At 48.2% G+C, this 12,088-nt stretch overlaps 2 protein-coding genes across 2 annotated transcripts in view; one reads left to right on the forward strand and one right to left on the reverse strand.

Moving 5' to 3' along the window:
* Positions 1–12,088, forward strand: part of LOC135513383 (dedicator of cytokinesis protein 1-like) — a 1,066,221-nt gene that overhangs the window by 763,905 nt on the left and 290,228 nt on the right.
* LOC135511784 (inhibitory synaptic factor 2A-like) overlaps positions 1,115–12,088 on the reverse strand; it is a 59,064-nt gene continuing 48,090 nt past the window's right edge. Inside the window, exon 5 of the mRNA XM_064933251.1 lies at positions 1,115–2,527. Within this exon, the coding sequence (XP_064789323.1) occupies positions 2,347–2,527 (181 nt within the window). The 3' untranslated portion in view covers positions 1,115–2,346. The remainder of the gene's footprint in view (positions 2,528–12,088) is intronic.

Below are 12,088 nucleotides of genomic sequence, written 5' to 3' on the forward strand. Positions count from 1 at the left end.
TGGCTGCACCAAGGCTACAGACTGGCTGTATTCAGTACTGCACCAAGGCTACAGACTGGCTGTATTCAGTACTGTACCAAGGCTACAGACTGGCTGTATTCAGTACTGCACCAAGGCTACAGACTGGCTGTATTCAGTACTGCACCAAGGCTACAGACTGGCTGTATTCAGTACTGCACCAAGGCTACAGACTGGCTGTATTCTGTACTGCACCAAGGCTACAGACTGGCTGTATTCAGTACTGCACCAAGGCTACAGACTGGCTGTATTCAGTACTGCACCAAGGCTACAGACTGGCTGTATTCAGTACTGAACCAAGGCTACAGACTGGCTGTATTCAGTACTGCACCAAGGCTACAGACTGGCTGTATTCAGTACTGTACCAAGGCTACAGACTGGCTGTATTCAGTACTGTAGTTCTGCCGTATACCTCAATGGCTCCTTCAGGCCTCTTGGCTTTGCTTTTAGGAGGCCATTCTGACTTCCACTTTAGTTCAAATGCTCCTTTACTGTCGTCTCCCATTTGTCCCTGTGTGACTTGGTCAACATTTACCTGGAAGTTAGGATTCACTCTTTAGTCTGACGTAGCATGATACTGGTGTTATACAACCAAATATACCACCCTGACCAGGGATCTGTGTGTGTCTCTGTGTGTGTGTGTCGGTGTCTATGTCGGTGTCTGTGTGTGTCTCTGTGTGTGAGTTTAATGCTAGGTGAAGGGACTGACACACACATCCTGGGTTCTAAGAGAATGCAGTAGAGGTTGTGTGTGTTAGCTAGCGCATGTGTGTGTGTGTGAGTGAGAGCGAGAGATAGAGAGAGAGTGAGACACACAGGGCACCCCCTTTGTCTACAATAAATATGTGTGTCCTTTTGTTCCTCGACCAAACAAATAGAAGATCAGCAGTAGAACGTAGTGAATGCATTCAGGTTCTTTGTGTTGTATTTTTCCATTAGGTCTGGACATTCCCTTTCACAGCAGTGTTTTGGGAACACAACAAAACCAACTCGGATATAACTTCATAGATCCCTGTGTAGAAAAGAAAAGTACATTGAGATGCCTCCAAACTTTGCAAATGTTTATATAAAAAAAAAGTAATTTTTTGTAGTCATCATTTAATTTCAAGTCAATTTATGCGAAGAGACATGTAACTGCCAAAATAAAGGAAACACCAACTTTACAGTGTCTTAATTGGGTGTTGGACCACCAGCAGCCAGAATAGCTTCAATCCACCTTGGTAGAGATACTACAAGGGTCCAAAACTCTCTTCCAGGGATGTGATGAGAAATTCCATCATTTGGTGTTTTGTTGACGGTGGTGGAAAAACCATTCAGTGACAACACGTTCCCTGTGGACTCCAAGTGTTTCCTTTATTCTGGCAGTTACATTCCCATCTCCTTCGAGACTCATCGTCCTGGGTCCGTTTCAGTTGTTCTGATCCGTGACGTCGTCTTCATTCTCTCCTTTGCTGTTAGACAATCCTTAATACATTATTCATGATGATTAATTGTCAAAATAGTCTTTTGTTTTTTGTCACTGTGGAGAAAAGTCTTCCTGAACATAGTTGTTAAGTACCTTGTGCTTTAGCCGATATGCTGATATGCCGTTGATGTAGTTGTCAGAGGAGAAAGGAACGTCATGCTTGAGAACTGTCCACTTCCTCTCCATACCTCCAGCAATGTCAAAGAGATACAATATACAACACATTAAAGACTCAGTCTCGAGGGGAGAGAGACGGTTGTCGCTGAACGAACCGATAAATAATTTCATTGAACTCAAACTCCCATAGACTCCGGTAGAGCTACACAATAAATAGATGTAAATGTGAGGGTGGAATAAATCCTATTTCAGCTTGTCACCTTGTTCATCTGTAAATAAGTTGCCATGGTGTAATTTAATCCTCTGCTTCGGGAAATTAGATCATTTTGGGGGGGCGGAAAACAGTGACTAAATATTCAAATTCTCTCTGTGGGGGGGGGGGGGGGGATCCATATGTCATGTTTTTCTTTTAAACAGATCCTGCCGCTCTTTCCAAAACCAAAAAAATCCCATTTCAATAATATCCACTATTGTCATCATTAGAAGGGCTCACCAGTTCTAGATAGACTGAGGTTACCAGGCCATTGAAAAGCCTTTCATTGGGATTCTGGTTGTTGGTTGTGATCCGAAATCCCCAAAGATGAATAAATCGATAGATGGGATAAATCGGAGTTCGGGCCTTTGTCTTCCGTAAATCCAACAGGCGACGTCCCTCCGACGCTCGTCCCTCATCCCGTCAACTTGTTGCTCTGTCTGACCGAAGACGACGATATTTTTTTTTTTGTGATATTAATTCCTGCTGTGTCTCAGAGGAACCAGAGTTTCCATCGGGCGTGCTTCTTGGAGTCGGCCTTGGCCTTGCGTTTAGGGGTGGAGGTGAAGGCCTCAGGGGGGTAAGGCAGAGAGAAGTGGGGGTCCTCTAAGGGACACAGCCTCTTCATCAAGGGATGCAGCTTGTCTTCCTGCTGTTTGAAGTCCAGCTCCACACTGTGACAGAGAGAGAGACGTTAGTTTAACACTGTGACAGAGAGAGACGTTAGTTTAACACTGTGACAGAGAGAGAGACGTTAGTTTAACACTGTGAAAGAGAGAGATACGTTAGTTTAACACTGTGACAGAGAGAGAGACGTTAGTTTAACACTGTGAAAGAGAGAGAGACGTTAGTTTAACACTGTGACAGAGAGAGACGTTATTACAACACTGTCAGAGAGAGAGAGACATTAGTTCAACACTGTGACAGAGAGAGAGACGTTAGTTCAACACTGTGACAGAGAGAGAGACGTTAGTTCAACACTGTGACAGAGAGAGACGTTAGTTTAACACTGTGAAAGAGAGAGAGACGTTAGTTTAACACTGTGACAGAGAGAGACGTTAGTTTAACACTGTGACAGAGAGAGACGTTAGTTCAACACTGACAGAGAGAGAGACGTTAGTTCAACACTGTGACAGAGAGAGAGACGTTAGTTCAACACTGTGACAGAGAGCGACGTTAGTTCAACACTGTGACAGAGAGAGACGTTAGTTCAACACTGTGACAGAGAGACGTTAGTTCAACACTGTGACAGAGAGAGAGACGTTAGTTCAACACTGTGACAGAGAGAGAGACGTTAGTTCAACACTGTGACAGAGAGAGAGACGTTAGTTCAACACTGTGACAGAGAGAGACGTTAGTTCAACACTGTGACAGAGAGAGATACGTTAGTTCAACACTGACAGAGAGAGAGACGTTAGTTCAACACTGTGACAGAGAGAGAGACGTTAGTTCAACACTGTGACAGAGAGAGAGACGTTAGTTCAACACTGTGACAGAGAGAGACGTTAGTTCAACACTGTGACAGAGAGACGTTAGTTTAACACTGTGACAGAGAGAGACGTTAGTTTAACACTGTGACAGAGAGAGACGTTAGTTCAACACTGTGAGAGAGTGAGACGTTAGTTTAACACTGTGACAGAGAGAGACGTTAGTTTAACACTGTGACAGAGAGAGACGTTAGTTTAATACTGTGACAGAGAGAGACGTTAGTTTAATACTGTGACAGAGACAGAGAGACGTTAGTTTAATACTGTGACAGAGAGAGAGAGACGTTAGTTTAACACTGTGACAGAGAGAGATACGTTAGTTTAACACTGTGACAGAGACATTAGTTCAACACTGTGACAGAGAGAGACGTTAGTTCAACACTGTGACAGAGAAATACGTTAGTTCAACACTGTGACAGAGAGAGAAACAGCCATAAATATATTCAGATCTACACTGCAATACAGCGAGAGAAACAGTAAGATCTACACTGCAATAGAGAGATAAACAGTCAGATCCACACTGTAATATAGAGATAAACAGTCATAAATATATTCAGATCTACACTGTAACACAGAGAAACAGTCAGATCCACACTGTAATATAGAGAGAGAAACAGTCAGATCCACACTGTAATATAGAGATAAACAGTCATAAATATATTCAGATCTACACTGTAACACAGAGAGAAACAGTCAGATCTACACTGTAACACAGAGAGAGAAACAACCATAAATATATTCAGATCTACACTGCAATACAGCGAGAAAAACAGCCATAAATATATTCAGATCTACACTGTAAGACAGAGAGAGAAACAGTCAGATCTACACTGTAACACAGAGAGAGAAACAGTCAGATCTACACTGTAATATAGAGATAAACAGTCATAAATATATTCAGATCTACACTGTAACACAGAGAGAAACAGTCAGATCTACACTGTAACACAGAGAGAGAAACAACCATAAATATATTCAGATCTACACTGCAATACAGCGAGAAAAACAGCCATAAATATAGTCTGATCTACACTGTAACACAGAGAGAGAAACAGTCAGATCTACACTGTAACACAGAGAGAGAAACAGTCAGATCTACACTGTAACACAGAGAGAGAAACAGTCAGATCTACACTGTAACACAGAGAGAGAAACAGTCAGATCTACACTGTAACACAGAGAGATAAACAGCCATAAATATATTCTGATCTACACTGTAACACAGAGAGATAAACAGTCAGATCTACACTGTAACACAGAGAGAGAAACAGCCATAAATATATTCTGATCTACACAACAACACACACCACCATACAGTAGGTTTGGATACTTCCATTTCAGCAATACATCAAAACACTAGAAAGTCACTTCAACAAACGACAGGAGACACTTCAGCCTGCAATACTGTAGCGTTTCAGAGGGAAACGGTGCAGCGACCTTGTTCCCTCAGCGCACTGAGTCATGTTTCCTCATAATGTATTCTCTCTCTGAGAGGGCTGGTTAAAACACTCCTGAAAGAGTCAGGGGGGGGGGGGGGGGGGGGGTTCTGGCTTTATCTGGTTTAGAACACGAGTCAAGGTTGTGAAATCTCCCTCTAGCCAATTACTGATGAGCTGTGTCACAAATGGCATCCTGTTCCACCCGACTGGCCCTGGTGTAATGTAGTGCACTATCATAGGGAATAGAACCCATAGGTCCCTGGTGAAAAGTAGTGCTCTATCATAGGGAATAGAACCCATAGGGCCCTGGTGTAATGTAGTGCACTATCATAGGGAATAGAACCCATAGGTCCCTGGTGTAATGTAGTGCACTATCATAGGGAATAGAACCCATAGGTCCCTGGTGTAATGTAGTGCACTATCATAGGGAATAGAACCCATAGGGCCCTGGTGAAAAGTAGTGCACTATCATAGGGAATAGAACCCATAGGGCCCTGGTGAAAAGTAGTGCACTATCATAGGGAATAGAACCCATAGGTCCCTGGTGTAATGTAGTGCACTATCATAGGGAATAGAACCCATAGGGCCCTGGTGAAAAGTAGTGCACTATCATAGGGAATAGAACCCATAGGTCCCTGGTGTAATGTAGTGCACTATCATAGGGAATAGAACCCATAGGGCCCTGGTGAAAAGTAGTGCACTATCATAGGGAATAGAACCCATAGGTCCCTGGTGTAATGTAGTGCACTATCATAGGGAATAGAACCCATAGGTCCCTGGTGTAATGTAGTGCACTATCATAGGGAATAGAACCCATAGGTCCCTGGTGAAAAGTAGTGCACTATCATAGGGAATAGAACCCATAGGTCCCTGGTGAAAAGTAGTGCACTATCATAGGGAATAGAACCCATAGGTCCCTGGTGAAAAGTAGTGCACTATCATAGGGAATAGAACCCATAGGTCCCTGGTGAAAAGTAGTGCACTATCATAGGGAATAGAACCCATAGGTCCCTGGTGAAAAGTAGTGCACTATCATAGGGAATAGAACCCCCTGTGGCTCAGTCGGTAGAGCATGGCGCTTGCAACGCCAAGCGTCGTGGGTTCGATTCCCGCTGGGGCCACCCATATGTAAAAGTAGTGGCCCCAGCCGACTTGTAAGTCGCTTTGGACAAAAGCGTCTGCTAAATGGGATATTATTATTTATTTTATTTATCATAGGGAATAGGACCCATAGGTCCCTGGTGAAAAGTAGTGCTCTATCATAGGGAATAGAACCCATAGGTCCCTGGTGAAAAGTAGTGCTCTATCATAGGGAATAGAACCCATAGGTCCCTGGTGAAAAGTAGTGCACTATCATAGGGAATAGAACCCATAGGTCCCTGGTGTAAACTAGTGCACTATCATAGGGAATAGAACCCATAGGTCCCTGGTGAAAAGTAGTGCTCTATCATAGGGAATAGAACCCATAGGTCCCTGGTGAAAAGTAGTGCACTATCATAGGGAATAGAACCCATAGGTCCCTGGTGAAAAGTAGTGGTCTATCATAGGGAATAGAACCCATAGGTCCCTGGTGAAAAGTAGTGCACTATCATAGGGAATAGAACCCATAGGTCCCTGGTGAAAAGTAGTGCTCTATCATAGGGAATAGAACCCATAGGTCCCTGGTGAAAAGTAGTGCACTATCATAGGGAATAGAACCCATAGGTCCCTGGTGTAAACTAGTGCACTATCATAGGGAATAGAACCCATAGGTCCCTGGTGAAAAGTAGTGCTCTATCATAGGGAATAGAACCCATAGGTCCCTGGTGAAAAGTAGTGCACTATCATAGGGAATAGAACCCATAGGTCCCTGGTGAAAAGTAGTGCTCTATCATAGGGAATAGAACCCATAGGTCCCTGGTGAAAAGTAGTGCACTATCATAGGAATAGAACCCATAGGTCCCTGGTGTAAACTAGTGCACTATCATAGGGAATAGAACCCATAGGTCCCTGGTGAAAAGTAGTGCTCTATCATAGGGAATAGAACCCATAGGTCCCTGGTGAAAAGTAGTGCACTATCATAGGGAATAGAACCCATAGGTCCCTGGTGAAAAGTAGTGCTCTATCATAGGGAATAGAACCCATAGGTCCCTGGTGAAAAGTAGTGCACTATCATAGGGGATAGAACCCATAGGTCCCTGGTGAAAAGTAGTGCACTATCATAGGGAATAGAACCCATAGGTCCCTGGTGAAAAGTAGTGCTCTATCATAGGGAATAGAACCCATAGGTCCCTGGTGAAAATAGATATATACAATAGATATACAAATGTAAATATACAATAGAACGTTAGCATTAGGGCCACATCTCAGTAGAATGTTAGCATTAGGGCCACGCCACATCTCAATAAAACGTTAGCATTAGGGCCACATCTCAGTGGAACGTTAGCATTAGGGCCACATCTCAGTAGAACGTTAGCATTAGGGTCACATCTCAATGAAATGTTAGCAATTGTGCCACATCTCAATAGAACATTAGCATTAGGGCCACATCTCAGTAGAACGTTAGCATTAGGGCCACATCTCAGTAGAACGTTAGCATTAGGGCCACATCTCAATGAAACATTAGCATTAGTTAGCATTAGGGCCACATCTCAGTAGAATGTTAGCATTAGGGCCACATCTCAGTAGAACGTTAGCATTAGGGTCACATCTCAATGAAATGTTAGCATTAGGGCCACATCTCAATAGAACATTAGCATTAGGGCCACATCTCAGTAGAACGTTAGCATTAGGGCCACATCTCAATGAAACGTTAGCTTTAGGGCCACATCTCAGTAGAACGTTAGCATTAGGGCCACATCTCAGTAGAACGTTAGCATTAGGGCCACATCTCAGAAACGTAGAATTAGGGCCACATCTCAATGAAACGTTAGCATTAGGGCCACATCTCAATGAAACGTTAGCATTAGGGCCACATCTCAATGAAACATTAGCATTAGGGCCACAATCTCAATCAAACGTTAGCATTAGGGCCACATCTCAATGAAATGTTAGCATTAGGGCCAACTCAATGTTAGCAGGGCCACATCTCAATGAAATGTTAGCATTAGGGCCACATCTCAATGAAACGTTAGCTTTAGGGCCACATCTCAATATAAACGTTAGCTTTAGGGCCACATCTCAATGAAACGTTAGCATTAGGGCCACATCTCAATGAAACGTTAGCATTAGAAACGGCCACACATCTCAATGAAACGTTAGCATTAGGGCCACATCTCAATGAAACGATAGCATTAGGGCCACATCTCAATGAAACGTTAGCATTAGGGCCACATCTCAATGAAACATCTCAATGAAACGTTAGCATTAGGGCCACATCTCAATGAAACGTTAGCTTTAGGGCCACATCTCAGTATAACGTTAGCTTTAGGGCCACATCTCAATGAAACGTTAGCATTAGGGCCACATCTCAATGAAACGTTAGCTTTAGGGCCACATCTCAATGAAACGTTAGCATTAGGGCCACATCTCAATGAAACGTTAGCATTAGGGCCACATCTCAATGAAACGTTAGCTTTAGGGCCACATCTCAATGAAACGTTAGCATTAGGGCCACATCTCAATGAAACGTTAGCATTAGGGCCATGTGCCCTAATTGTCCTCAGGCAACGTCCTGATGTCCTAAGTGGCTGAAATATACAGCATTGAGCATTTGGCACGGACTTAAACGGAACACACGAGTGTTTCTGACGCTCAAGTGAGGCGTTTGGCAGCGCGGCTGTTATTGTGACCCTCAGCACTTCTGTGTCGTTAGTTGACTCAGGCCTTTAAAAGGAGGAGGCGTTGTGCAGAGCAGCACTGCTATTAGTGAATTAATCATTCTGTATAGAGCCTTGTAATTATGCTCTAATTTACACAGCCCTAGTTGTGTCTGTCTGTCTCTGTCTGTGTGTCTGTGTGCATGTATGTGCGCGCGGCCGAGGGAGATTGAAGCCTGAAGAGGGAAAACATCTCAGATAGTCTAGATGATGAGGGATGAGGACACTTCATTACTCTATTGGCCTCAGTGCACTGCACTACAGACCTGTGGGTTACTGTACAGTGCTCTACACTGTTACACTCCACTGCACTACTGTTACACTGCATACCTGTGAGTTACTGTACAGTGCACTACACTACTGTTACACTGCAGACCTGTGAGTTACTGTACAGGGCACTACACTACTGTTACACTGCAGACCTGTGAGTTACTGTACAGTGCTCTACACTACTGTTACACTGCACTGCACCACTGTTACACTGCAGACCTGTGAGTTACTGTACAGGGCACTGCAGACCTGTGAGTTACTGTACAGGGCACTGCAGACCTGTGAGTTACTGTACAGAGGGCACTGCAGACCTGTGAGTTACTGCACAGGGCACTGCAGACCTGTGAGTTACTGTACAGGGCACTGCAGACCTGTGAGTTACTGTACAGGGCACTGCAGACCTGTGAGTTACTGCACACTGCAGACCTGTGAGTTACTGTACAGAGGGCACTGCAGACCTGTGAGTTACTGCACAGGGCACTGCAGACCTGTGAGTTACTGTACAGGGCACTGCAGACCTGTGAGTTACTGTACAGGGCACTGCAGACCTGTGAGTTACTGTGCAGGGCACTGCAGACCTGTGAGTTACTGTACAGGGCACTGCAGACCTGTGAGTTACTGTACAGGGCACTGCAGACCTGTGAGCTACTGTACAGGGCACTGCAGACCTGTGAGTTACTGTACAGGGCACTGCAGACCTGTGAGTTACTGTACAGGGCACTGCAGACCTGTGAGTTACTGTACAGGGCACTGCAGACCTGTGAGTTACTGTACAGGGCACTGCAGACCTGTGAGTTACTGTACAGGGCACTGCAGACCTGTGAGTTACTGTACAGGGCACTGCAGACCTGTGAGTTACTGTACAGGGCACTGCAGACCTGTGAGTTACTGTGCAGGGCACTGCAGACCTGTGAGTTACTGTACAGGGCACTGCAGACCTGTGAGTTACTGCACAGGGCACTGCAGACCTGTGAGTTACTGTACAGGGCACTGCATACCTGTGAGTTACTGTACAGGGCACTGCATACCTGTGAGTTACTGTACAGGGCACTGCAGACCTGTGCGTTACTGTGCAGGGCACTGCAGACCTGTGAGTTACTGTACAGGGCACTGCAGACCTGTGAGTTACTGTACAGGGCACTGCAGACCTGTGAGGGCACTGCATACCTGTGAGTTACTGTACAGGGCAGTGCAGACATGTGAGTTACTGTACACGGCACTGCAGACCTGTGAGTTACTGTGCAGGGCACTGCAGACCTGTGAGTTACTGTACAGGGCACTGCAGACCTGTGAGTTACTGTACAGGGCACTGCAGACCTGTGAGTTACTGTACAGGGCACTACAGACCTGTGAGTTACTGTACAGGGCACTACAGACCTGTGAGTTACTGTACAGGGCACTGCAGACCTGTGAGTTACTGTACAGGGCACTACAGACCTGTGAGTTACAACCACCTTGAGCTGGCTATTACTGCAGCCTCTGCATTAAACCTGTCGTCATCTTTAATACATGTATCCCGTATGCATGTCCTGCATGTCGCCCGTTCCGTTATAATGGTCTCCGTTGTCGTTCCAGTGCTGATGGTGGTGCACTCTGTGTTCATCTACGCTGAAGACTCTCTGACAATCTATTACTGAGTCTTTAAGTCCTTAAACATACACACACAGGTCTGTTCACCAGTAAATATTTAAACAGTATACATAGATCTATGATACTGAGTCCCCCCCCCAGCTCTCTCCCGAGTCCCCCCAGCTCTCTCCCGAGTCCCCCCCAGCTCTCTCCCGAGTCCCCCCCCAGCTCTCTCCCGTGTCCCCCCCCCAGCTCTCTCCCGTGTCCCCCCAGCTCTCTCCCCCGAGTCCCCCCCCAGCTCTCTCCCGAGTCCCCCCAGCTCTCTCCCGTGTCCCCCCAGCTCTCTCCCGAGTCCCCCCCCCAGCTCTCTCCCGAGTCCCCCCCCAGCTCTCTCCCGAGTCCCCCCCCCAGCTCTCTCCCGAGTCCCCCCCCAGCTCTCTCCCGTCCCCCAGCTCTCTCCCGTGTCCCCCAGCTCTCTCCCGTGTCCCCCAGCTCTCTCCCGAGTCCCCCCCCCAGCTCTCCCCGAGTCCCCCCAGCTCTCTCCCGAGTCCCCCAGCTCTCTCCCGAGTCTCCCCCCCCCCCAGCTCTCTCCCGTGTCCTCCCAGCTCTCTCCCCGTGTCCCCCAGCTCTCTCCCGTGTCCCCCCAGCTCTCTCCCGTGTCCCCCCAGCTCTCTCCCGTGTCCCCCCAGCTCTCTCCCGTGTCCCCCAGCTCTCTCCCGTGTCCCCCAGCTCTCTCCCGTGTCCCCCAGCTCTCTCCCGTGTCCCCCCAGCTCTCTCCCGTGTCCCCCCAGCTCTCTCCCGTGTCCCCCAGCTCTCTCCCGTGTCCCCCCAGCTCTCTCCCGTGTCCCCCCAGCTCTCTCCCGAGTCCCCCCAGCTCTCTCCCGAGTCCCCCCAGCTCTCTCCCGAGTCCCCCCCAGCTCTCTCCCGAGTCCCCCCAGATCTCTCCCCGTGTCCCCCAGCTCTCTCCCGTGTCCCCCCAGCTCTCTCCCGAGTCCCCCCAGCTCTCTCCCGTGTCCCCCCAGCTCTCTCCCGAGTCCCCCCAGCTCTCTCCCCAGTCCCCCCCCCAGCTCTCTCCCGAGTCCCCCAGCTCTCTCCCGAGTCCCCCCAGCTCTCTCCCGTGTCCCCCCAGCTCTCTCCCGAGTCCCCCCAGCTCTCTCCCGTGTCCCCCCAGCTCTCTCCCGTGTCCCCCCAGCTCTCTCCCGAGTGTCCCCCAGCTCTCTCCCGTGTCCCCCAGCTCTCTCCCGAGTCCCCCCCCAGCTCTCCCCGAGTCCCCCCCCCCAGCTCTCTCCCGAGTCCCCCAGCTCTCTCCCGAGTCTCCCCCAGCTCTCTCCCGAGTCCCCCAGCTCTCTCCCGAGTCCCCCCAGCTCTCTCCCGTGTCCTCCCAGCTCTCTCCCGTGTCCCCCAGCTCTCCCCGAGTCCCCCCAGCTCTCTCCCGTGTCCCCCAGCTCTCTCCCATGTCCCCCCCAGCTCTCCCCCCCCCCAGCTCTCTCCCGAGTCCCCCCCCCAGCTCTCTCCCGAGTCCCCCAGCTCTCTCCCCGAGTCCCCCCAGCTCTCTCCCGTGTCCCCCCCCAGCTCTCTCCCGTGTCCCCCCCAGCTCTCTCCCGTGTCCCCCCAGCTCTCTCCCGAGTCCCCCCAGCTCTCTCCCGAGTCCCCCCCAGCTCTCTCCCCCGTGT

Source organism: Oncorhynchus masou, chromosome 24, assembly GCF_036934945.1.
Source record: "Oncorhynchus masou masou isolate Uvic2021 chromosome 24, UVic_Omas_1.1, whole genome shotgun sequence".
Taxonomy (NCBI): Eukaryota; Metazoa; Chordata; class Actinopteri; order Salmoniformes; family Salmonidae; genus Oncorhynchus; species Oncorhynchus masou.